This window comes from Erythrolamprus reginae, chromosome 6, assembly GCF_031021105.1.
Source record: "Erythrolamprus reginae isolate rEryReg1 chromosome 6, rEryReg1.hap1, whole genome shotgun sequence".
Lineage (NCBI taxonomy): Eukaryota > Metazoa > Chordata > Lepidosauria > Squamata > Dipsadidae > Erythrolamprus > Erythrolamprus reginae.
Window position 1 is genome coordinate 52,069,576 of NC_091955.1, and position 27,281 is coordinate 52,096,856.

The window sequence follows — 27,281 nt, forward strand, 5'->3', positions numbered from 1 at the left end:
ATCTTATTGTAAATATGATGAAAAAACTTCAGACACTGGAAACTTAGGGTACATTAAAACTATAATTTAGGTAGTCCTTGATTTATGACTGTAATGAAGTGCTACATTGTAAGTTGTGATAGTTATAAAGTGGATCATCAACATGATTAATCTGATGTTACAAACGTTTCTGCAGTATTCATTAAGTGAACATAGCAGTCATAACAAGTGAACCCATTGTTCACTATGGGGTGGTTTTGCCCAAACCCCCCACCACTTTTCAGCAAAAACTTATTTATAGTCTTGTGATTGTGGGATGCTACAAATGGCCATTCATGTGGGTTGCCAAGTACGCAAAATTTGGTCATGTGACTGTGGTGAGGCAGCTGTTGGAACTTCATAGTAGGGTAATAGGTAGCTCTTGGGGAGGATCCGTTGTAATTTCAAACCATCATTAAATATCTAGTAGTAAGTCAAGAACTAGTATATTTATATGTATATGTAACGTCCCAGTTTAAACATGACAGCAGGGTGTGACCTTGGTTCAGTAATTCTCCCTCAGCCCAATCCACCTCACAGGGTTGTCATTGTGATGGAAATAAAAGGAAAAAGAAGTATTCTGTACATTCACTATCTTGAGTTATTTATATAAAACAATAAAGGCGGGATAAAAATAACTAAATAAATATTCAATGGTAACCAGAATAGTAATGCCTTATTGAACAACTTTAAATGAATAAAATTCTGAGGTTCAGCAAGATGACTTTATGTAAATCTCCAAAAAGGATCCTATTTACATTATATTAATTTTTACAAGTAGTTCTCCTTCTAGATTTTCTGATTGTTTATAAGATAAAAAAGTGCAGTCCTATGCATACTGGCTAGGAACGAGAGCTGTTTATTTCAATGAGTCTTTCATCTACATAAAAGTTAGTTTTTCATTTTACTGTTTTAGCCAAAATCTCAAGAGCAATAAAACATATTTTTAAATTTGCAAATTAACTGAATTGCTAAGAGATGAAATCAAGAGTGAAAGAAATCAAAATATTGTTGTTCTATATAATGTTCATATAGAACAAGTAAATGAATCAAATGACTGAGTGCAATCTAAGCCATATATAATATTTAGAACATTTTGATAATTTATTTAAAAACCTTTAGAGTTGCACTCAATTCATTTAAAAATAATCTGGTATATCTATAAACTAAATGCAAAGGTGTCAAATGATGCCAATTTAAAATATTTTAGTATTTAAATTTAGTTCAATTCTCAAGATCATCAATTCAAAATAGTAAGATAAATAAAAAAAAATTAAAAAAAGGAAGAAATTTAAACATGGTGCTGAAAAGGAATATGATCAGCAGCCACTGTGATTTAACTTACCCTGATGTGCTTTTCATAAGATGGAGAGAGATGGATGGAAAAGAAAAGCACATAAATATTAATATTAATGAATATATGTCAATTCATAAAATAAATCATATGATAGAGTAAGAAAATTAAAAAGCAGCATAGCGAATAGGATTAAAATGATTAAAACTCATTTTTCTCTCCTGAAACAGAATACAAGCAGTAATTATTTAAAAACAATATAACTCCTTGATAAACAGATACAAATCATTCCAATTAATTTTGAATTGAAGACACTGACTGTAGAAAAGAGAAAAATAGTTACAACAGACAAAGCCCCAGGTTACAATTAAGCATTTGACTTTCCAACAGTTAAGATTTGCAACAAGTTCCTGAACTATTATTTTAAATATTCATCTTTCAACTTGTCATTGATAAAAAATGTTTTGCTCATACTGAACTTTTCTCCAAACATAAGAATTTTTATTGTTTTTCTTATATATTTATTGCTTTACAGTGAGAAGCAAATCTCTATATCAGTGTTTCCCAACCTTTTTTGAGCCGCGGCACATTATTCACATTTTCAAAATCCTGGGGAACATTGAGGGGGGGGGGGGCGCAAAAAAGTTTGGACAAAAAAAATCTCTCTTTCTCCCTTTCGCTCTATTTCTCCCTCCCTCTTTCTCTCTCTCTCCATCCCTTTCTTTCTCCCTTCCTTCCTCTCTCTTTTGCTCTTTCTCTCTCCCTCCTTCCCCCCTCTTGCTGTCTTTCTTTCTTTCTTTCCTTTCTTTCTCTCTCTCATTCTGTCTCTCTTGCTATCTCTTTCTTCCCCCTTCCCCCCTCTTGCTGTCTTTCTTTCTTTCTTTCTTTCCTTTCTTTCTCTCTCTCATTCTGTCTCTCTTGCTATCTCTTTCTTTCTCTCTTCCTTCCTCTCTCTTTTGCTCTTCCTCTCTCCCTCCTTCCCCCCTCTTGCTGTCTCTTTCTTTCTTTCTTTCTCTTTCTCTCTCTCTCTCATTCTGTCTCTCTTGCTATCTCTTTCTCTCTTCCTTCCTTCCTCTCTCTTTGGCTCTCTTTCTCTCTCCCTCCTTCTCCCCTCTTGCTGTCTCTTTCTTTCTCTTTCTCTCTCTCTCTCATTCTGTCTCTCTTGCTATCTCTTTCTCTCTCTTCCTTTCTTTCTCTCTCTTGTTTTCTCTCTTCCTTCTCTGCGGAGGCCGGCAAAGCTTTTCCGGGTAGACTGGCTGGGGGATAGGGCGCGTGCGTGCACGCACCCCCGACGTTCCAAAGAACCTTCTCCGACCTCCGCTGTGAGAAGGTTTTCTCCGAGCGCTCGCCGGAGGAGCTGGAGAAAGGGGCAGATCGAGCGGGAGGGCGTGCGTGCGTCACCGGCGAGAAGCCAGGGGCGCGAGGGGAACGGAGGCACTGGGGGGTGGGGGCAGCTGCGGCGCCAGCCTCCGCACTTTCATCGCTCCCCACCCCAAACTCCAACGCCCAGCTCCTTGCGCGGCACTGGAAAAGGGTGCTGCATTGCCGGCTTCTACCTGGTGCTGCCAGGGAATCTCCAGCTGGGCAGGGCTCTCCTTAAGCTCTCCTTTTTCCCTGGCGGCACACCTGGCTGTGTCTTGCGGCACACTAGTGTGCCGCGGCACACCGGTTGGGAAATGCTGCTCTATATAACGTAGCGGGAGGAAGGAAATAGCATTTTGGCAAAATAATAGATATTTCTGAACTTCCCGAAACATCTAAAATATTTCCTAGCAGAAATTTTATGAACCAGCTATCGCTGGCACATTTTTCAACTCCAACTGAGATTTGCAATCACTGCTGGGGATAGATTTGGGTCAATTGTGCATTGTGCTAGTTCAAAATCAGCTTCAGACTGGTGATTCTGGGAAAAGTAGTCATTGCACTGAGAAATAAATGAGATGCAAAACAGTTCAGACTGCTTTGAAGTATGTGTGTCTATATCAGTGTTTTTCAACCAGTGTGCTGCAGCACACTAGTGTGCCACGGGACATGGTCAGGTGTGCCGCGAGCCCGGCCCGGCTGGAGCTTCCCTGGTGGTGATGGCAAGTGAGCTTTTGGGGCACAGTGGGAGGGCGCCGGCCACTGTTGCCTCTAAGCTATGTGGGCGTGCGCCTGCACAGCCATTAGGAACCCCCCTGCAGAAACTTTTGAAGTGGTGCAAACCCACGCAGTCCCGAATCGCTCCCTTCTCTGGCCAGCAAAGCCGGCTGTCCAGGAAAGCGCCGTGTTTGAAAAGCGCGCATTTAAAAAGTGCGCTGCTTTCCCAGGCAGCCGGCTTGCTGGCCAGAGAAGCAAGCGATCCAGGACTGTGTGGCTTTGCGCCGTGATGACAGCAATGGCACCGTGGTGGCCTTCAAGGGCTGCCCTTCGTGGTGCCCCACCACCCATTCCTGCAGGTAGAAGTCGGGCGCGCTACCGGGAGGTGGAGGCGGCATGTGGCCGGGCACTGAGTGCCGTGGACACCTGGGAGGGCGAAGGGGTGGATGTGGCTGCTGCCTCTTAGCTGCAGAGCCGGACGGGGGTGGAGGTGAAGGCGATGGCGGAGTCCGCGCTGGGGCCATGCGGGGCCTCTGATCCAGGAGGCCGCGGACCGGCAAGCTGCCCTCCACACTCTCTCTGCTCTCTCTCTCTCTGTTGCCGGCATGGTGTACGAGAGAGAAAGAGAGAGAGAAAGGAGGAGAGAGAGAAAGCAAGAGAGAAAGAGAGAGAAAGAAAGCAAGAGAAAGAGAGAAGGAAAGCAAGAGAGAGAAAGAAAGAAAGAGAGAAAGCAAGGGAGAGAGAAAGAAAGAGAGAGAGTGTGTGTGAGAGAAAGCAAGAGAGAGAAAGAAAGAAAGAAATAGAGAAAGAGAGAGGAAGAGAGAGAGAAAGAGAGAAAGAAAGCAAGAGAGAAAGAGAAAGAAAGAGAGAAGGAAAGCGAGAGAAAGCAAGAGAGAGAGAAAGCAAGGGAGAGAGAAAGAGAGAGTAAGTGTGTGTGAGAGAAAGCAAGAGAGAATAAGAGATAGCAAGAGAAACAGAAAGAGAGAGAGAAAAAGAGAGAGAAAGAATGCAAGCGAGAGAGAGAAAGCAAGAAAGAGAGAAAGAGGGGGGGAAGGAGGGAGAGGGAAAGAAAGAGGGAGGGAGAGAGAAATAGGGCAAAAGGAAGGAAGAGTGGGGTTTTTTGTTCAATTTTTTTAGACCCCCACCCACCCCCGCTCAATGTTCCCCAGGATTTTGTAAATATGAATAATGTGCTACAGCTCAAAAAAGGTTGGGAAACACTGGTCTATATCTCTGTGTTTGTGTATATTGGGCCGGCGGTGGGGGGGGGGGGAGAGACAGTTATTCTTTTGCGCAGGATAGGAATTCTTGGGCAAATTCTTGCACAGCGTGAATTCTTGAATCCTTGCAGTTGCTGATTTTTGTTTCTTTTGCAAAGAAGATGCTGTTGGAACCCAAGTTTACCACCAGGTTTATCTCATGTTTTCTTTCCTTTATCAAATGGGTTAGGGTTCTTGGGCCAATAGTTGACGGTATCCATGCTATGATTCACAATATATCCACAACAGACAAAAGCACTTTGGACATGAAATATTAATACTAGTGGCTGACAAAAAGAGAAAACAAGCTTTTTTATTATTATTATTATTTTATTATTATTTATTAGACTTGTATGCCGCCCCTCTCCGAAGACTATTTTTATTTTATTTGTAAACATTTATTTGCTTGCTTGCTTACTGCTCAAATCACACAGCTACTAAAAAAAATGGATGGGAGTTTCTTTTTCTTTTTTACAAGTTCCTAGGTATTGACTGGAGTGACAGCATTGATTGACTAATTGTTTTCAGTATTAAGAGACAAGTAACTGTGAAGATGATCAACAGATCAACTTCAAACTACTGAGAAGGGAATGGGAGGCAGAAAAATAAAAAGGTTATGTAAAAGTGTCCTTTGGCTTGAGGCCACGATCAAAAAATCCTTTTCTTATTAGGGTCCTAATTTCTATTGAACCTCTTAAAGTCCCTTGAACCACTTTGGCTTGAATTCTTTTTTTCTTTCCCTTTTTAAAAAACCAGTTATTGCATGTAAACCTAAGCCACATGATCAATGTTTCACCCTTTTTAGTTCTCAGCAAGGGGATGTTTTCCATACAAATGCAGGAGGCAACAAGAAAAAATGTTGCATGTAAACACAAATTATATGAAATGGCATAGTTTAGAAATACTTATTTTTTTAATCTATGCCAACATTTCAAATGATAACAAACAAACTTCCCTGTCTGGTTGAGGTAATGGAAACGGGTGGTTGGATAAGAAATGCTGCAAAGCTATTCTCATGCTTTTTAGCAGTATCTAAGCATTATCATACTTGAAGAAGCCTCTGATCTGAACACATCTTAATTGGCTGGGGGTGGGGTGGGGGGGTTGGAGAGAAGTTAGAAAAGCTATATTTTATTTATTTATTTTTTTAAATCTATACCTAACCTGTCCTGAAGGGATTATTAGGTGTACTTAGCTGTACCAAGTTAAGCATCCCTTGCTCCTTTTTGCAGGTATGAAAGGCTAAGGCAATGAAGGCTCAAAATAGTCAAGATGGTGGCATGCCATCATGATTGAAGCCCTGCCTGCTTTTACATTCCTGTAAAGTCAGCATGAAGAGTGGGGCTTCCTTTTACAGTCTTGCCTGCCACATGGTACTTCTGACTCTCCCACCTGCAGATGCACCCCAACACTGAGGTATACAATGCTCTACTGAGTGAGTTGTGTGTTCAGAAGAGAATAGTATTAACCATAATGATTCATTATACAATTAGGACACAAATAGTATTTCACATTCTAATCAACTTTAACAAACACTGACTATTAAAAATAATTAAAGAGTTAGTAAAAGTGTAATTATTCTTCTGGATTGAACAAAAATAAACTCTACTAGCGCTGCAAATGGATTATTGCAGCAATAAGAATGAAGGAACATTTAGACTGCTCATAATTATACATTGCTTAATGCAATTGTTTAGGTTTGCTTTTAATTACTAAGCCATATTTTATTTATGACAACAGTAAATTTGTTATTTTAGCTAAAGATGAATAGGGCAACCCTGTGTAATTAAAACTTAACTAAAATTTAAAAGGAACTCTCACACAATAATAAATGGTCCAATTTACTGAATATTGAAAAGGCCTTTGTACACAAATTGCTCTCTGTGCCTGCAGAAAGATGCTGCAAAGGTTAGGTTGTAATCTTCCTGCATTTAGGCTTCCTCCTAGACTTAGATTGTGTGCTGGGTCCTTCAACCCAACCTCATTTTGAGAAGAGGTACAGTCCTGCCATCATCTTTGATATAAAGTAATTTGGAAGGGGTAAGAACACCACTTCATTCATAAAATTATGGTTTCAGGCTACGACGCTGAATAGTTTAAAAAACTTCATGATTTTCACACTTTTCTCTAAATTTGTTACAGAAAAAATTAAGTAGGCAAATGAGAGCAACTGTATATTACTTCCTCTATTATCTGGGAAGAATTTCATGCTTATTGATAGTCAAATTAAATCAAATCAAATCAAAGTATATATATTTCAGATAATTACAGTTTTTTCCTTTTTAGCCATGTCTCCTTTCCCCCTTCTTTGAAGTGCCCACATATTTACATACAGATATTTCAACTAAGAACTGCTCTATGTACAAATCTAAATCTAAGGTTACACTCACCAAGTTATTATTAGCTATATTCATCAAGAATATAGTGAGATATCTACTGCAAATAGATATTTATAGATTCACATGATCCTACAGATACAGAAAGTAGAAGTGACATATTTCGTGTGGTATTTTTTGCCAAAAATAGCTCTTTTTTCTAATTATACTAATGAAGTATATTTTATCACCAAAATTAATTAGCAATCAATGAATGTTAAGATTTTAGTTTCATTGCCAGGTATTATTTTCCTTCTTTTATATGAATAATTAATGGGAATTAAGGGACAAGACTATAATTATTTCTACTGTAGTAAGTATTTCTCCCAAGATTCAACAATTGGATCCTCATAGAAATTGCTTTGATAATCTAATAAAGTCTTTTTTTGCATATTCCATGTGACCTTAATAGAATAGTCCCTAAAGCTAATGTCACATAATATATTTGTCTGTAAAGATGTCCCAAAGCTTTCTTTTTCATGATGACCAGATTAATATTGTTATATAGCATTCTAAGCTATCCTGAAAGTTTTAAGAAGGAAAACAGGAGGAAAAAAAATTATGATCCACATTTCTGAAATGGAGCTTTTCCATTTCCTATTTCATGCCTATTTTAAGTCAGTTCAGCTATTTCTGGAAACAGATATTGCACTTTTTAAAAAGTGCAAAGAAAAAAAAAAGCCTGACAGGAATAGCTGGAGGGAGCAATCTAGCAAGCGAGCTTCATTTTTAAAAAGATATTCAAGGAGTCCAGTGTTCAACAAATCTAGTTTTGACTTTGTGAAGGCAATGCACAGAAATAACTATTGGAAAGGTCATGGAGAATGTGCATACAATATGGGCTTCTGGATTTTGTGGCTGTTATTAGCCTAGGCACTATATCAACATTATCATGTGCTCTGATGCAGTTTTTTCAGCCAGTATTTCATACTTAATACTTAATATACTTAATGAGGCAGAGGACAGCTGTTTATTTTTGGCGGCTTTTTTACAGCTAGCTGCGTCAGAGCCAATCAGCGACTAGTTTGATTGTTTTAGCCAGACATACAGATCTGGAATGAATGAAATAATGGGATGAAAGAGCAATTGTATAAATTATGCTCTATTTTGTTGCATTACAACTAAATTCATATGATATCGTGGTGTGCCACATTTGGATAAAAAGCACAAGGAAATTACTAATTTTCTTTTGACATATCAGATGGTAGCTGTTATGAACAGAGATTGCTTCCATTGACAATAAAGAAAACAGGAATTATTGTTTTTGTTGCACTAGAAAATTGTCTCTTCAGTATTTGTTATACAAGTGATCATCAATTAATGACCATTTGTTCAGTTCAGTGACTAGTCAAAGCTACAATGGTTCTAAAAGAGGCAGCTCATAGCCAATCCTCGAAGCTATGGCTGTTGCAGTGTTTTAGAGCAGCACACTGTTCGGATAACCCTTATTTCTCTTCACCTACTGCACATTTATCTTGTAATATGAAATATGGGAAAATTGAGGTTTGTTTTCATTTAAGCTTTCCTATAGTCTGAAATCCATGAAATTACCAATATATGAATATTATAAGGATACATTTCACTTGGCATGAACATAAACATATGTATACTCTTCATTTAAAAAATAATCAAAGCAATATTTACAGTTATGGATACATCAACAATAGTAAATCCAATAGATTAAATTATTCAAGTTACAACTATAGTTAATATTTCTATTTGATATACAGTATACTTATTGTATTTCTGAATCAGTATTCATTCAGACAGCATAATCATCCAGATCAAATGGATAATTAGCAGAAACATAAGGATACATTTTTCATATTAGGTGATAATAAGGTTTTATACTTCTGCACTTTTATTCAAAAGAGTGCAGATGAGTGGTATGTGATGGCATGGCTAAGGATAATGGTACTCCAAATTTAATCAGCCCCAATAGCCAGCATGTTTAAGAACAAGAGTATATGGGAATTGTAGTCATAACTCAATCCATATGCATTTAATCTGATTGGAATGTTAGAATAATTAGAATAGAATTCTAATATGTGCAAGAGACAACTAACTAACAGCAAATTATTCCTTGAGGAAGTCTTAAATACAAAATCCATAGTATCCAGAGACCCGGTGTCTTGTGTGTCATATTTTTTTTTGGGGGGGGGCAGCAGAATATATTTAGGAACTAAAATTAAGAGAAACAAATTATGGGATGTTATTTCTATTTAACATCTTCGTTGATTTTATAAAGTAGAAAGATACTTTAAATGTTTCAAAACAAGCAAATAGTGTGAAGCTGCTGTGTGCGTGTTCATGTATCTATGAAGATACAGGATGGGCAAAGCATTGGATGTGTTCGCCACTTTGAATTATTTGTAAAAATAAAGGTGAGATACAAACAAACAAACGTACCTAAAAGAAATTATTGTCCATGGACATAAAAGCACAGGGACAAATGAGCAGTTGCATCAGCATTTCTCTATATATGCAAATACAGCCTCAGATTATAAAACTAACATTTTAAATAATAATAATAAAAATTCAATTATAGTCTAAACATCTGGATGAAACTTAACAAGCATCTGTCATACCAACACCCCAAATTTAGCAATTATTGATAAGACAAAAAAATCTGAATAGTGGACATTGCAATACTGTGAGACAGCAGAATAGAAGAGAAAGAATTGAGGGGGGGGGGTCACAAAATGTAAAGACCTGCAAATAGAAGTACAATGACTATAGCAAAAGAAAGCAAAGATATCAACAGTAATAAGGGCCTTGGGTGGAACTTCAAAACACCTGGAACACCACTGGTACACCATTGGCATTGACAAAATAACCACCAGTCAATTGCAAAGGCAAACTTAACTTGAAACATGTTACGACAACATTTTTGACATCAAACAATATCTGTCTTGTGAGGGACCTGATAGATGGCTAAAAGTGCCATATGCAGTATCAACATCTGGTTGACTGTGATAAATCATAATAACAATAATTTAGGAGCAACGGAAGGTGAAAATTCAGTAAAAAATAACAACCCTAAACAAGATTTTTAGGGAGGGAAAGGCATTTCCCATTAGATTTTTATTTAACCTGACTAGTCTTTTCTTGTTCCCTTCCTTTAGTGATGATTATTCTGCCTAGCAATGAGAACCATGTAGAACTTTCTTGGAGCCTTCTACTTCTAATTACAAGTTTTACATTTCACAAGTTTTTTCTTTCAGAACTAATGAATCAATGCAATTAGCAGCAAAGAACACAGAAAAATTTTCTAATATTTCTTCATGATAAATACATTTTGCAAATTATATAATTTTTCTAGTGGGAAGTCAACTGTCTCAACAGTGGGTTGCTCCTGGTTTGGACTGGTTCATAGAACCAGTAGCACCGGCGGTGGGAGGTTCCGTCCACCCATTCTGGATGCTTCTGCACATATGCAGAAATATCGCAAGCGTGTGCGTGAACCAGTAGTAAAATAATTTACAACCCACCAGTGAACTGTCTTCAGAATTACACCTGAGATGATAAACTGTAATAAGGATGCCTTTGAATTTGCTTCATTAATAAACATGAAACTTTCGTTCCTTTTGCCTTCAGAAATCTGTTAAACCTAGACGTTTTTAATTTAGGTAGATAATTAGGAGTCATAGAAAACAACTTACATAGTGATATATAATATATTTTTAAGCAACTGAAGATTGGTGTTTCTCTAATACACATATTTTGAATATAACATGTTTATGAAAACTTCTATAATTTGTGCTTTCAATACCAACAAAGTTGTGCTTATTTAATGAAAAAATACAGTAAATTACCTCGACTAAACTTTGATGCCAGCACCAATGTAGTGATAAATTGCTTTATAACCCCCCACAACACACACACTTATGCACGGATAAACATAACTTGTTCATTCATAACCCAGATTTAGCTCAGAGTAAGTTACATAAAGAAAGCTTGAAGTCATTATATGTTTGAAGGGTGCCACTGATATTTAGAAATTTCAAGCATTTTTCCACAAAGATTTCTTGTCAGAGCTATAACTATAATTGATCATAATCTCATTTACACGCCTTTTCCCTATGGAATTGTCAGTTGAAAACTGATAACAGAAAAAAATAATTAGAACGTGGATAATGAAATACAATTTCTACTAGTCTATGCTGTTCTGTTCGGGTCGTATGTGACCCGAAGCCAAGTTTGAGTCCCTGTAAAAATTTTTCCCTGCATATCTGAAACTTGAAATTTCATGACTGCTCATCATTTCAGGGGTTCTCTCTATGAGAATTTTTTTGGGGGGGTGGGGGGCTTAGTTTTTGCTGGGCAAAAAAAGTTACAAATCTTCTATTCCCGGGTCACCCTGACCCGGACCGAAAACTCTTCATTTGCAGTGCTTATGTTTGGTCTTTTTGAAAGCTTTTTTCACTTGGAAAGTAGTCTGAACATTTCTGCACACAATGATATGAAAATTGAAATGAAAAAAGTAATTCTTATTGGTTTATTTTGCTGATATAATGCACGCCCCCCCCATTTTTGTGAAGGTTTTTTCAATTTATGGATAGTTTTGCTTGCAAAATGCATTCTATTTTACTGGAGTTGGTGTGGGATTGGTAGCTTGAACATTTCTGAATATAAGAAAAATATAAAGGAACTGAAAAAAATGATTCTTACTGGTTTTTTAACATCAGAAATAAGGCCTCCCCCCCCCCTCAGCTGCTTGCAACCATTTTCACTTTTTATTTTTTTATGCTCCAAATCCGAAATATTCTTTAAAATCTTAGGCATTCATTTACTCAATTTAACAATGCTGATCATCAAAAAATATTTTTGGGGTGGTGGCTAATTGTTTTCTGGGCAAAAAAAAATCATCACTTCGAGTCTGTTTCTGTTCGTATGTGACCGGACCAAAAATAATTTTTTTAGGTACTTGAATTTGATCTTTTTGAAAACTTTTTCAACTGGAAAACTAGTTTGAACATTTATGAACATAATGATATGAAAATTGAACTGGAAAAATTGAGACTTATATTTTTATTTTGATCAAGAAGCCCCTCCCCCCATCCTTTCTGAATTTAGTGTCAATTTCTATTTTTTAAGGCTACAAATCCCTAAGGAATTTCCCCCCAAAAGATTTGATATACTAAATTGAACATTTCTGAACATAAGAAAAATATAAATGAACTGGAAAAAATGGTACTTATTGGTTTATTTTTGCCACAAAAGGGCCACCCCCCCTCGGCCTTGCTGTGTGCCATTATTGTCACTTTTTATACATATTTGGCTAGAAATATTTGGAATAGCCTTTTGAAAATCAACCACATTGTAGCCAGATAACTAATTTTATGAAAGAAATCAATTTTACTAAAAAAAAGTATGTAAGTTTGAAATTAACAGCATAATTTTTATATAAATTGAAATAATTGAGGCATACTTTATGTGCAAAATAAACCAATATGCATCAATTTTTCCAGTTCAATTTTCATATCATTATGTTCAGAAATGTTCAAGCTACCAATCCCACACCAACTTTAGTAAAATAGAATGTATTTTGCTAGCAAAACTATCCATAAAGTGAAGACTATTTTTAAAAAATGGGGGGGCGTGCATTTCATCAACAAAATAAACCAATATGCATCAATTTTTCCAGTTCAATTTTCATATCATTATGTTCAGAAATGTTCAAGCTACCAATCCCACACCAACTTTAGTAAAATAGAATGCATTTTGCAGGCATAATTATCAATAAACCTAAAAAAAATTCACAAAAACGGGGGGGAGGCATATTTATGTGCAAAATAAACCAATAAGGATTAATTTCTTCAGTTCAATTTTCATATCATTGTGTGCAGAAATGTTCAGACTACTTTCCAAGTGAAAAAAGTATTCAAATTGACCAAACATAAGCACTGCAAATGAAGAGTTTTCGGTCCGGGTCAGGGTGACCCGCGAACAGAAGATTTTTAACTTTTTTTAAACAGAACAGCAGGAAAATATGTCAACAACTGCTATTGTATTTTGAGAGAAAATTAAATGCTCATTATTGTATCTAAGTATGATTTTGCCAGCAAGAAACATAAATGAAAACTATCAGGCAGAGAGATGAAAGTGAAGCATAGAAAGACCGGTCTTTTGAAAAATATTATTTAAATTTTCACAATATTACTATTAATAAATATCAGTGGCAGTAATTATGCACAGTTCAGAGAACCGGTAAATCACACCACTGACTGACCCCTCCCATCCCCCTCACCTCCTTCTCGGACTCATACACACAAAGCAAATATGAGAAGGAGGTGAGAATCAGTCAGCTTTAATGCTAGAAGATTTGGCCGAACTTTTCTGATGGTTCTGTGGAGAGGGCTTGGCTTGGTCACACCCACCAAGCCACAGCCACAGAACCAGAAGGAGAAAAATCTGAATGTCACTCCTGCTTTCAACCTTATAACGAAACAACAATAGCACAAAAAAAAAAAAAGAAAGGAAAGGAAATTTAGAAGTTACATTTATGATCCATAAGAGGAAACCTACATTATTAAATGTAATAAATTGTTTATCTAATATTTCTATATTATTTTTAGAAGAAAATGTTTTTAATTAGAATATATTTATTAACTCTACTATATAAGTATAACTAACGAAAAATGCATCTTTTTTTAATAGAGTGCTAATTTAAGTGTTAATTTTCTGACAGCGTGAAATAACCTTGCTTGATATTACCAATGTTTTCTATATACTCATGGATCAATTATGCACTTTGATCTGAGAATCCTACATCATAATATAGAACTCAAGCTAAGCAATGAACAGTGTATTACCAAAATATGTTTTCTCACACAAGATAGAAATAAACCAGCGGTGGCTTGCCCCTGGTTTCACCCGGTTCTGCAAACCATTAACAGCAGGACAAGAGGCTCTGCCCACCCACTATTGAAATAAACATTGACAAATGCTGGTAAGATTTCTGGTAAAGCAAGCATCCAAAATTCAAAAAGATCAGCAGATATTAAGTTATGAAGATAAATATTTTCAGTTTTTCTTCAAAGGTATCTTTGTGATTTTATAAAACATTTATTTTCTTTAGGGAACATAATAGGTATCAAAATCAAAAGCACTTTATCATAACCTTTGTACACAATGAATGAATTAGGGTTTCAAGGAAATGCAATTGGGAAGCAGCACATCATTGTTCAGTAACTTACTGAATGAGTTGCCATGTAAGAGTTGCCATGTAAGAGCAGATTGAATTGAAAAGAATTACTACTCTCAGTAGAAAATATCTGCATTTTAAAATAGGCTACCAATAGACAAATCCAAAGAATCTTCCTGCCATGTTTCTGGAAATCCATATAGAAAAGTAGAAATTACCTTTCATTGTATTTGGCTTTTAAAAATGCAATCAGAACAAGTACTAATACATTGATTTTTCTTCGACAAGCAAATGTACTTGGTGTTTTATTCAAAGTTCATTCCAACCTACTTTTTCTTTAGTCTTCGGTCTTTTTCTGCCTGGGTTCCAAGTTTGCTTAACCCCAGAGATTCTTGTGCTGCAGCTTCGGTTTCTATATATCCTCCTGTGTTTAAAAGAGCAAAGAGATTTCTCTTTTTATTTTTTTAAATAATATTCTATTAGCTTACCAGATTTGTTTTCTGAGATACACATATACAGATAAAAATTGTGTAGCAACCTGAAATCTATGAAAAAATAAAACTTAATGTAGATTGCACTAATAAGTTTTTTAAATGCCTAGCTAAAAATGATTTTCCCCCATCTTGTTTTCCTGTAAGGAGCAACACTCAAATATTTCTCCTTAGTCAGGCTTTCTCCTGTCCTAATTTGACTTTCTAAAAAGACAAGAAGTCCTTTCAAGTCAAAATGGCTGTTCTTGGCAGAAGAAATATTAAAATAGCATTTTATGCTCAATTTTGCCTAAATTAGCTTCTTTTTAAGGGATTCCTAGACCTGTAACATTGTTGAGATTTTATTCTGGTTCCTTTTAGAATAAGGCAGTAGGGACTGTACTGAACAGAAGAGAGGAAAGCTTGGTTGTATCTTTTATATTTGCTCATTCAGATTTTGCAAATTAACCATACAAAAACAGCTTTTAAGAAGCAGGGATGCAAAGGTGACTCACTCATGTTGTAAATAGTAATTTTCTATCCATTATCTCATTTCTGAATTATTTTCTCAAGCAATAAAAACTGTTGGCACAAGTACTGTACATTCTAGTTCATTTTTTTGGTAGATTGTCTTTAGTACAGATCAAACTTTAGTTTAAAGAAAACATTATCTTCATATTTGGCTGTACCAACTATTAGGCATATACGTTTAAGATTTCTATTTGTTGTGCTATACTTTATCAGTGTATTATTTTAAATTTAAAGCAGTATTCCAATCTTTACAGACTTTAGTATAGTTATTTTGAATAGTTTAATACAGCCCCCCGCGCGGCGGCGGAAGAGGAGGCGAAGCTCGTGCTTCAGCCACACCGGGGCCGAGACCAGGCCCATCATCCCCGGCTCCAGGGGGCAACCCCAGCATGGCAGCGGGGGATGAGGAGGTGAAGCCAGCTGCCCAGGGAAGTGGCGCATTTGAAAAATGTGCTGCTTTTCAAATGCGCCACTTTTGAAATGCACCGTTTCCCCGGGCAGCCAGCTTCGCATCCTCCTCCCCCGCTACTGCGCTGGGACTGCCCCCTGGAGCTGGAGGCGATGGGCCCAGCCTCGGCCCACTAGGTCCCGGTGTGGCCAAAGCATGAGTTTCGCCTCCTCTTCCGCCGCCGTGCTGGGGGCTGCCGGCCACCGCCGGGTCCCCTCCGCCACCCAATCCCAGTATAAGACGGCGGTAGCCCGCATCAAGATGGAGCCGGCCACCGTTAAACAGGTAGGAAGAGGGGGGAGAGAGAAAGAGGGGGCAAGAGGGAGGAGAGAGAAAGAGGAGAGAGAGAGAAAGGGGGCAAAAGGGGGGAGAGACGTCAGCTCAAACCCTGCAGAGCTGCTGCCGCCTCCTCCCCCCTTCCATCCCAGCGCAGGGCGGAAGTGCCTGATGGGCGCCACCATCTTTCCCTGAACTGGCGGGGGCAAAGTGGAATGGGGAGTGCACGGTTTTTCAAATGAAGAAAAACCTTGTCGCTCCCCGCCCCCAACTCTGACGCCCAGCTCAGCTGGGCAGCCTTGGAAAAGGCTGCGCGGGGGGGTATTTTTCTGTGCACGCCCACGCAGGCGCGCACCTTAAAGGAAACTATGACGGCCATGTGATCAAAATTTAGACTCTTGGCAATTGACTCATATTTATGATGGTGGAAGTGTCCCAAGATCATGTGATTACCTATTGCAACAATCTGACAAGCAAAATCAATGGGGAAATCAGATTTACTTAACAGCTGTGTTACTAACTTAACTACTGCAGTGATTCACTTAACAACTGTAGGAAGAAAGTTGTAAAATGTGGCAAAATTCACTTAACAAATGTCTCCCTTAGCAACAGAATTTTTTTCCTTTAACTGTGGTCATAAATTGATGTCTATCTGTACATTGCTAGTTGGGTAATGAAACAATCAAGTTCGGAGAGCCGCAAGAACTCCCAGCTCAACCCTGAACTACATACATTCTCTTCCATTGGAAGCTTAATCTATGCCCTTTAATCACTTAAGAAAATATAATTCTATGATGGTAAATATGATTGATGATAACGGAATGACATAGAAAAAAAAGTAATAATTTTAAAAGGCAGAAAAGCAAAATGAAATTGAAAGAGAAGGTAAAGTATCTATGAAAGAGTAAAAAAAGTAATCCTTTTAAAAAATGACAGGAAAGCTATGATCTGAAACTGGAGAAGTATGCCTTACTTAGCTGGCCAAGTCGTGCCTTCTCTTTTTTACCAAACAAGCGTCCAATTGAAGACTTTATTCCTTTCTTCTTGGGAGCTTTATGCAAGGAATCCTGGCTGCTATTGACACTGCCAAAGCCAATACTTTCTGGTTCCAAGGATGCAATCAAACTACTAAAAACACACACAAACAAAAATAGAAAAATTATTGTCCTGATGAGTTCCCATCATGAAGTCCACAACTTGTCTGCTGTGGAAACAAGTTTTATGAAATCTAATGAAAGTGTCTTAGTAATTGGAAAGAATAGTCAAATTAATTTCTGATATATATATATATAGTGTGATAATACCAGAATATTTAGAACTGTACATTTTTCATGTTTTAATTTTCACTGAAATAATTGAATGAAAAGACAGCTATAATTAATCAAAACTCTGTTAAAATAAGTATGGTTAGAAAGATTTTAGAATGCTTTTGATGAGAACCAAATGCTGGGCAAACTGAAATTATTTTACATTATGTGCCACTCATCTCTGCTCAAAGCACAAATCACACATATACTATTTCTCACTTATAACGAGCTCAGAGATATGACAATTATAATTCACACGACTAACTTACAACTTACTCTTATTGAATATGAGTAATTATGAAACTGTAATAAATATATATTGGGATAAGTTTTCCTTTCCAATTGTCCTCCATAAAAAGTATATTGGGATTTCTATTTCTTGATTCTACTGCTTAGAATGGAAATAGACCTCCTTCAAGAAGGGGAACCCTATGAGCTGTGGTTGTGAAGTGGTTATAATATAGTATTGCAAGCTAACTTTGCCCATTACCAGGAGATTGATCCCAATCAAGCCTTCCATCTTTCCAAGGTTGGTAAAAAGAGGACCCAGATTGTTAGCCTTGCCACCATGCAATATTCACTGATTCAATTAGGGTGAAAGTGAAAATAATGATTGTATTTTTTTTAACAGTCAAACATAAGTTCTTATACAAAAACCCTCCTACTATAGATTTTCGTTGTAAGTTATAAAATAGCAAAAATGTTTAAATTAAGTTTATTACTATTATTTTTTGAATGCTATTTTTTAAAATTATTCCTTTTACTTTCTGAATTCATTAGGTATCTCTCCACTTCCACCAAGTCTTTTTTTTCCAATAGGGTTGAATTACTGATTTTTCCCTTGAGGCAAGAACCTTCTTTCTCTGACTACTTCAGAAATATTTTCTTTCCACTGGTAATTCCTCACCATCAAAAATCCATGTGTAAAATACTGACGCACTGGCTACAATACAGTATACAAATACGTATTAAAACCCTATCATTTATCTATGTTTATAATATGGGTAGCTAGCACAATGAATTTTAATTATACTCTGATTTGTTCATTTAAAATCCATAACAAGAAAATATCACAAAATTATCATGCCTCATTTGATTAACCAAAAAGAGCATGAAATTAAAGACCAGTTATTTAAATGGAAATAGATGGAAAGCATATGTGAAAAAAATGATTAAATAAATTTCAGGACAACTGAATTAGCACATAGCAAAAGTCATGTGAAACTCAACTTGAAAATTAAATAGATGAATCCACTTAAAAGATACATGACACAATTCCTACCTTCTGGCATCATTGTGGTATGAAGAAGGTAGAGTATGAGTCATTCTAATGGCTCTAGGTGTAGATGGAGGAGATGTTTCACATTTTATTGTGGCCTTGTCTTCATATCCATCTTCATCAACTACTGCAATCTACAAGTAAGCAGTTTTATAAAGTGCACGTGAAAACACTTTGAAAGAGTTGGGAGGGAAAAAAAACTTATTGGAAAACCAACTCCTTTCCAAGTAAGGAAGTCAATCAACCAAACACACATACAAATAACATTTCATTCCTAGAACAAGATATAGAATAAAACTGCTAAGTACAAGTTATAAAATGACAGCAAAATAAATTTGTTAAAAACCAGACAATGTGATTTTCTGGATGTGTTTTTTCATGTTGCCTCTCATAGTTGAGGTCTGCCTATGATGTCAATTACAGGCCTCTCTCATCTTTTTAAATGGGAGAACTTGCACAATTGGTGTCTGACTAAATAACCCCCACCCCACCCCACCCCCGCTGGATATGTGCTAAATAAGAGTTATTGTGAATAAAATTACTAGAAAATGAATCTCCCTGATGGCACAAATCTAATTTATTTTGTTTGGATTTTGAGAATGGAAATTCTTAAACTTGTTAACTTTTAGCTAGTATTCTTTTTTTATTTATGAAATTTATTGCATGTTTTTCATCATTGAAAATAATTTCAGAGGAAAGTTAGAGAATAATAAAAGTTATAAAATCATAATCATGTATATAATGTTATTCAATTTTACATCTAGAATAGGGGAGGCAACAGTAAGAAAACTATCAATCATTAATTAACATGTACGAAAGTCCATCAACATAAAAAGGCTGAGGACGCCTACAAAGAGACATGATCTGATCACTATTTCTTGGAGCAATATATCTCACAAAGTATACATAGAAAAAGACATTTGCAGGGAAAAGGTGAGATACATTGAATAAATACAGTATAAACAATATCAAAAGTTTGCTCTTTTTATTCTGTCACATAATTAATTCCTGACAGGAATGCAATAATCTCTTCTTGGATTATCCAAATTAGCTGCTCCATCTACAGTGAAGCAAGAGGGTTGAGACTTGAAGGATTTCAATATCCGCAGAAAACTGTATCTTGGGGAAAATGTTTGTAAAGGTCTGAATTTGAAAGTGCTAGAAATAATTAATATTATTAATATTTTATTTATATATAATTATATATTAAAATATAATACATATTATAGAATATTAATAAAGATTATTAATAATAATTAATCAGATATTTTAATTATAATTTAAAAATTAAAAATATTTTTTAAAATTTACCTTTCTTCGATGTTTCCTGAGGTCACTTGGCTAGAGTTGATAGTAAAAAAAAAGAGAAACAGAATATTTTCAGAAATATCATAGATTTTTATAAATCTTGTGTTCCTTTTTATTAAGATTCATTCTGAGATTCTCTAAGCCATAAGAACTATTGGCTCTTATGATGAAATCAATTACATCAGGCCAACTGCCATTGAATCCAAAACTAAACTTGGCTGGAACTCAAGGAGGTAGACTAGATCGGGTTTTCATTTACATCAGGGGTGTTAAATTCATGCCATGGCGGTATCACGTGACATATTGGAACTTTGCCCCCATTCGCCAAACTGAGTGTGGGCGTGACCAGCATGTGACACATCCAGCCTGCAGACTGAGAGTTTGACAAACATGACTTACATCTATAGTTTTAAGAAAAATCATTAACATTTTAAAAATCAGGTATTGCCTTACAAATGCACAAATGGTAGCAAGTGTCTATGTTAACAGTTTATTAAAACATTCTGTTTTAGAATTACTTTATCTTGTGTTAACCCTAGGAATTGGTTCAAATAAAAAAATTATGACTTGTGTTAACAGAAATTATCACAAGCTCGTACACACAAACAAAAAAATAATAATAAAAGAGGAAATAAACAAGAAATTAAAAAATAACCCTATGTAGATGATTCCTTAAATATTAAATAAATGTAGTGATCAAGAGAAAGCTACACTTCTTACCAGTGTCATGATACCCATCCGATCCATCTCCCTAGCTGGGCTGCGTGGAGTGAGTTTAGGAGTTGAGTGGCCACTGGGAGGAGAGGAGCTTGCTAATGAAGATGCAGTTATTGAGCCAGTAATAGATGTTCCAGGATGAACCCTGGCCAGATTTAAGCCTTCTAGACTCACACTAGCAACTCTGTTTTCTATTTCTTCAGCACGTAGCTCTGTGGATTCTTTTTCTTCCTGGATTAATCTGTAATAGTGAACAAGAACAAAGGTAAGTCATTTTCATGAGAATATTGTTTTAATAGGAGTGTTAATAGAAGTTTGGAAATGTTCTCCTTGGCCACTACTCAGAATGCTTTACAGGAATGGCATACTTTCAAAGTAAATTGAAGTATTTAACATAAGTGGCAGATATCAGAAAATGATTGTAAGATGTTGGAGCAGAGAGCTGCATATTGACTTTCTCACCCTTTGTCCTCTGAACTAATATGCTGCCATCAAAAGCAGTGGAGATGGAAATTCAATGACAGTGCACAAAATGTAATTGCCATTTAAAAATAAATAAATTTGTTTAATAAAGTTAAGTGGTGTCCAGCAAGAAATATTCATGCTTAAATTTTCTTTTTTAAAAGTAGCCATGATAAGTACAAATTGCATTGGGAGTTGATTGATCTGCTGGAATGATAGTTTACTTTTAAAATTTTATATCATTTCCAGTTATAACCACTAATTGTTATTTACCCCTTTCAAAAAATACTGTATGCTGTGCTCATATGCTTTTACTCGAGGGGTGGAACAGGCTTTCAAAGCAATAAGTTTAGCTCAAGAAAGTAGCATGAGAAAAAGGATATTTCCCCCTTCTCTATTGCTGTGTCGCATCTATACTGCTCAAAAAAATTAAGGGAACCCTTAAACAACAAAATCTAATTCCAAGTAAATCAAACTTCTGTGAAATTAAACTGTCCACTTAGGAAGCAACACTGATTGACAATCAATTTCGTTTTGTTGTCAGCACATTCAATTTTGTACAGAACAAAGTATTCAATGAGAATATTTGATTCATTCAGTTCTAATATGTGTTATTTGAGTGTTCCCTTTATTTTTTTGAGTAGTGTACACAGTTATTAGGGTTTTGTAACAACATAGCAAAGAATATTATGCCATATTCATCTTTTACCAATGGGGATCCCTTTTTCAATGGGGATCCCTTTTTCAATGTATTAAATATATTGTTCATCCAAAATAAACAAAATATTAATACTGCTCTAACTTTCATCTCTGATTTCTGCTTGCCTAGAATTTTCTAAGAACATTCAGAGACTAAGAAAGACTTTAAAATGTTCAAAGAATTCAGCAAATTTTCTAAGGTCATATTAGGTGTGCTTTCAATAATTAAGTTTCCTCTTCATTTTAATATCAGCATCTCACAGATATTTTAGCTTTGAGAAACGCTAACTGTAATCTGGTGTACAGAAAACTACCATAATATCTTAATTGGGAGACTTTGAAAGATATGTAACCTATATCAATAATTTTTAAAAATCCAGAAGAAGGCAAGTGGCAAGCCACTTTTATATTGTTTCCAAAAAAATCAGATATCCATAAAGACATATGTCCATAAAGAAATCACATTGACTTAGTTTTTATCCTATTAGGGATAAAACAGTGTGTGTCTGTGTGTGTATGTGAAGTAAGCATACCTGATTTCTTTATTGATTGCATCGAGTTGTTCCTGAAGCATCATAGCAAGGGTCTGAGCATCTGAATGTCCACTTGGTGACAAAAGATCCATTGAACTGAAAATTGTATCTCTATCATCATCATCTATATCAGACATTTCAGTGTCACTCTCAAAATGATGGCTGCTTAGAACTCCAACTGGCTGACTTCTATTCCACTCATGATCTCCAAGGGATTTTGCCTAATTACAAATTGTAGAGATGCATATAGATCAGATTAATTCTAAATATTAATTTTCACAGTAGAGCTTATATTTTAAAACATCATTGCAAATATTAACACTTTTCATTTTTTTCCAGTCATTTCTGCACTTAAACCGTTCTTGCTGATTTCTAACAGCTGCATTGTGATATCGCACTGATCTTAATTTCTGTCTGTTATAAAAATAAGAACATTTATCTTACAAGAGGCCCAAAATAGTGTAAGGCAGGCAATGTGAAGTTTTTTCTGTATTGGTGACTATTATCGCTATAAGTCAATTTTTTTCATAGTACAATATTATAGATATCCCAGAATAATTTAATATTAAAGGCAATATTCATGCAAACTATGAGCTATGTTGGAGCAGTGATTAGAAGACAGTATTGCAGGCTAATTCTGCTGACTGCCAGCTACCAGGAATTTGGCAGTTTGATTCTCGCTGGCGCAAGGTTGACTCAGCCTTCCATCCTTCTGATATCAGTAAAATGAGGACCCAGATTGTTGGGGGCAATATGTTGACTCCATAAACTGCTTATAGAGGGCTGTAAAGCACTGCAAAACATTATATAAGTTTAAGTGCTTACTACTACTATTATTATTATTTTAAAGTCTTCAATAAAATAAAACTATATTGGAAAACTGAACCTCCATTAAGTCCTCTCTATGAATTCCAATCCCGTAAACAAAACAGAATAATAGAAGATAATATTTCAAGACTTAGTTTGAAGAAATTGCATAAAGCAATATGATTTGGGTATAATAAATAGCAAATAGCTCCATCTAATTCTTGTTATACTCTGATTTGTAAGTGCATTTTATGTTTAATATCTTATTAAAATTGTGTTATTAATGTACTTTTAAGGCCCAAAGTCTGTAATCCTACTTCTCCCTCAAATATCAACATTGTTTTATAGCCTTTAGATAATATATACTTTACCCAGTGAGAGTCATCAGAGAGATAATTTCAGACAGGGCCAGATCATTCACTGAGCACAGCAAAACAGGTGCCTAAGTATAAGACCCTTTGGGGGTTTCAAAAGGTTTTAGGCCCAAAGATGACTAAAAAATTAGAAGTGTGTGTGGGCACGTGCACATGCAGAAACACATCTTTTTCTACATTTTAAATATACAAATGGCAAAAACTTAGTCAATGTTTAAGAAATGTGACCTTACCAACTGAATGAATAAACAGATCCATGATCCAATTGTAAAATTCACATAATGCATATAATTAAAGCTGTTATCTATAGAAGTATGCAAGAATGTTGGGAAGCTAATTCCAGTCCTGCCTTAGCTGGCAAAACATCTTAAATCAGCTGTGCTTATGATTGCAATCTTATTAAAGAAAAATGATTAAAATATAAACCTTTGGTTCATCTCTTCGGATTCCCATACGACCTCTTCTAGGTCTTCTTATCACTTTAGTAGATCTATAATCTATTTGACTATCAACTAGTGAGCCCATAGAATACCTCAGATCTGCTGATGAATCAAGATGAGTCCTGAAAAACAATTGTGGCATAGGATTTAGATTTAAGAAAAACCTTTAAATTTCACTTACAATATATTTATTTGTTACCACATAGGGAGGATATCCTACACTTTGTTGCCAACAGAACAATAAAAATAGAGTGCTCGGAGACTACAGATAGTCCAGAAGACAGCCACATGAGCTGCTATGGATGTTCCTAGATACACCCATGTAACACCAACAGTCTGCGTGCTGTATTGGCTGCCAATTGGTCTCCGATCATAATACAAGGTGTTGGTAATTACCTATAAAGCCCTGCATGGCTTAGGACCAGCCTGTTTACGAGACCAACTCCTGCCATATATCTCTCAGAGACCAATTAGATCACAAGGAATTGGCCTCCTCCAGGTCCCATCGACTAAACAATGCAGATTGATGGGCCCACGGGGAAGAGTCTTCTCTGTGGCTGCCCTGACCTTATGGAACCAACTACCCCCGATGTACATACTGTTCCCACCCTTCTGTCTTTCCAAAAGACTGTGAAGATCTGGCTTTGCCGGCAAGCCTGGGGACCATGAATATAACATCTTATCATGTCCGATCCATAACTGACTCTGTATGTATGTGGGTTTGACTGGATAGTTCATTAGGATTTATTATAGGTTTTACTATTCTTTTACTAATATTTGACTTTGCTTATTGTATGTACTATTTACTGTTGTAAGCTGCCCTGAGTCCCATTGGGATTGGGTAGCATAGAAATCAAATTAATTAAATTAAATTAAATTAAATACTGAAGGGAATTTATAAGTTTTTAAATTAAATATAAAAAGCTAAAATATATATTTGATCCATCGATATATTTCTATGTAGGAGTATGTTTTTTATTGTCAGAAAAAGGAGACTGGAATTATAGAGTCAAAGGCTAAAAGCTCAAACTTCAATTCACCAGCAACTTGAGGAGAGAGGGAGGGAGGGAGGGAGAGACTTAAAAGAGAAGCCATGAGGATTATACTCAGGTCATACCAATATAAACTAAAAATGTTCCTTTCTTACTTCCAAGATTAAAATGCAGACTTCTTTATTCTTTTGTCAAATATCTAGGTGGCCCAACTCTAACAAGGTGGCATCCATACAGATTTTAAATGACGGATGCAGTGACAGAGAAAGCTCATTTATTTATCTCCAATAGATGACACAGTTTAATCAACAAAACCCAAAGCAACCCAACACTAATGAATTTTGCACTGCACCTCTCAATTAAAAATTATTCCAGAACAATACATAAGTGCACTGGTGTGCCTTTCGTCCCCTGTCCAATTGTCTTTCCTTTATCTCATATATCATAAATATTTTCTTCCTTTCATATATTTTCTCTTCTATTTTATATTTTTCTTTATATATATTACCTCACGTCTATTCTCTTCTATATGTATTGTGTATTGGACAAAATAAAGAAATAAAAATAAATAAAATAAAATACACTGTATGTTCAAAAATACACATTTAAAAAGAACTCAATTTTAGAAATTTATATTTAATGGTAAAATATCAAAATAATGTACTCAATGAAGTTGTTAAGTAGTGAATTGGTATTAAATTTAATATTTTATGAAACAATCCATCTGAAAATAAATAGAAATGATTTTATTGATCTATGACATTTCTATTTGAATTCCATGAAAAAAATTGGAATATACATGTAATTAGTAGATAAAATTTATTTATTATCATTAATTTCCTATTAAAATATTCCAAGAACTGAACAATAAAATAAAATCACCAAAAATAAATCCAGAAATAATAATCTTAGTTTTCTTCCAACTTTATGATACTATAATCTCATGATTCATTTTTATTATTAATTTTGTTTATAGATTTTTATTTCCACAGCTTTTAAACTATATGGTGATAGGGGAAGCCATATAAATTTGATTGATTGGATAAATACTTTTTGTGTCATAAGTATGTAACAGCCACAGTTCTACTGTGGCTTCCAACCTGCTGATATTTAAGACATCTGCTACCGAGTTTGGAGATAATGACTAACTAAATAATAGTCATGATATTTCTATTCCCTATCTACAGAGAAGTAATCTTTCTTTTAATGCCATTTAAATTAGTGCCTTTATCATATCTGACAGCAAATTTCAACTTTCACAATCCCGTAAACAGCCATCACTATTATGGATGATGGAAGAGTATTTTAAATATAAGATGACTGAAACTTCAAAACAATGTTATTAAAAAAAATGTCATTGCTTTCTTGTGCTACCTTGACAATGTGGGTTCAATTAAAGAACCTGCTCGTATTTTCAGCTGGTCAAGTTCAACTCTCAGCTTGTTTATCTCGTCTGCTAATCGTTCCTGAAAATTGAAACAAATAATAATAGATTAATATAGATTCATCAAATTTTATTGTCATATAATATCATCTCCGCCAGCACGGAGGTGACACGGAGCTGGATCCAGGAGATTGTCAACGCTTCTTTGGGGGGGGTACTTTCTGGATCCCTACAAGGAGGCACTTGTGCGCCCCCTCCTCAAGAAGCCTTCCCTGGACCCAGCCATTCTTAACAACTATCGGCCAGTCTCCAACCTTCCCTTTATAGGGAAGGTTGTTGAGAAGCTGGTGGCACTCCAACTCCAATGGTCCTTGGAAGAAGCCGATTATCTAGGCCATCAACAGTCATGATTCAGGCCCGGTTACAGCACAGAAACTGCTTTGGTCGCATTGATGGATGATCTCTGGCAGGCCTGGGACAGGGGTTTATCCTTTGTCCTGGTGCTTCTTGACCTCTCAGCGGCTTTCGATACCATCGACCATGGTATCCTTCTGCGCCGGCTGGAGGGGTTGGGAGTAGGAGGCACTGTTCTTCAGTGGTTCTCCTCCTGTCTCTCCGGTCGGTCACAGTCGGTGTTAGTGGGGGGTCAGAGGTCAACTTCAAGGTTACTCCCTTGTGGGGAGTCCTCTCCCCCCTGCTATTCAATATCTACATGAAACCGCTGGGTGAGATCATCCAGAGGCATGGGGTGAGGTATCATCAGTACGCAGATGATACCCAGTTGTACATCTCCACCCCATGTCCAGTCAATGAAGCAGTTGAAGTGATATGCCGGTGCCTGGAGGCTGTTGGGGTCTGAATGGGTGTCAACAGACTCAAACTCAACCCGGATAAGACGGAGTGGCTGTGGGTTCTGCCTCCCAAGGACAATTCCATCTGTCCGTCCATAACCCTGGGGGGGATTATTGATCCCCTCAGAGAGGGTCCGCAACTTGGGCGTCCTCCTCGATCCACATCTCACATTAGAGAACCATCTTTCAGCTGTGACGAGGGGGACATTTGCCCAGGTTCGCCTGGTGCAC

At 36.2% G+C, this 27,281-nt stretch overlaps 1 protein-coding gene across 1 annotated transcript in view; it reads right to left on the bottom strand.

The window, feature by feature from the left end:
- The window catches only part of PPFIA2 (PTPRF interacting protein alpha 2), a 241,848-nt gene that overhangs the window by 19,051 nt on the left and 195,516 nt on the right, over positions 1 to 27,281 (bottom strand). Inside the window, exons 15-22 of the mRNA XM_070755768.1 lie at positions 26,190 to 26,281; positions 23,810 to 23,945; positions 22,203 to 22,423; positions 20,512 to 20,749; positions 19,795 to 19,824; positions 18,487 to 18,617; positions 16,871 to 17,025; positions 14,503 to 14,596 (exon numbers count right to left, since the gene is read on the bottom strand). Of these exons, the coding sequence (XP_070611869.1) occupies positions 14,503 to 14,596; positions 16,871 to 17,025; positions 18,487 to 18,617; positions 19,795 to 19,824; positions 20,512 to 20,749; positions 22,203 to 22,423; positions 23,810 to 23,945; positions 26,190 to 26,281 (1,097 nt within the window). The remainder of the gene's footprint in view (positions 1 to 14,502; positions 14,597 to 16,870; positions 17,026 to 18,486; positions 18,618 to 19,794; positions 19,825 to 20,511; positions 20,750 to 22,202; positions 22,424 to 23,809; positions 23,946 to 26,189; positions 26,282 to 27,281) is intronic.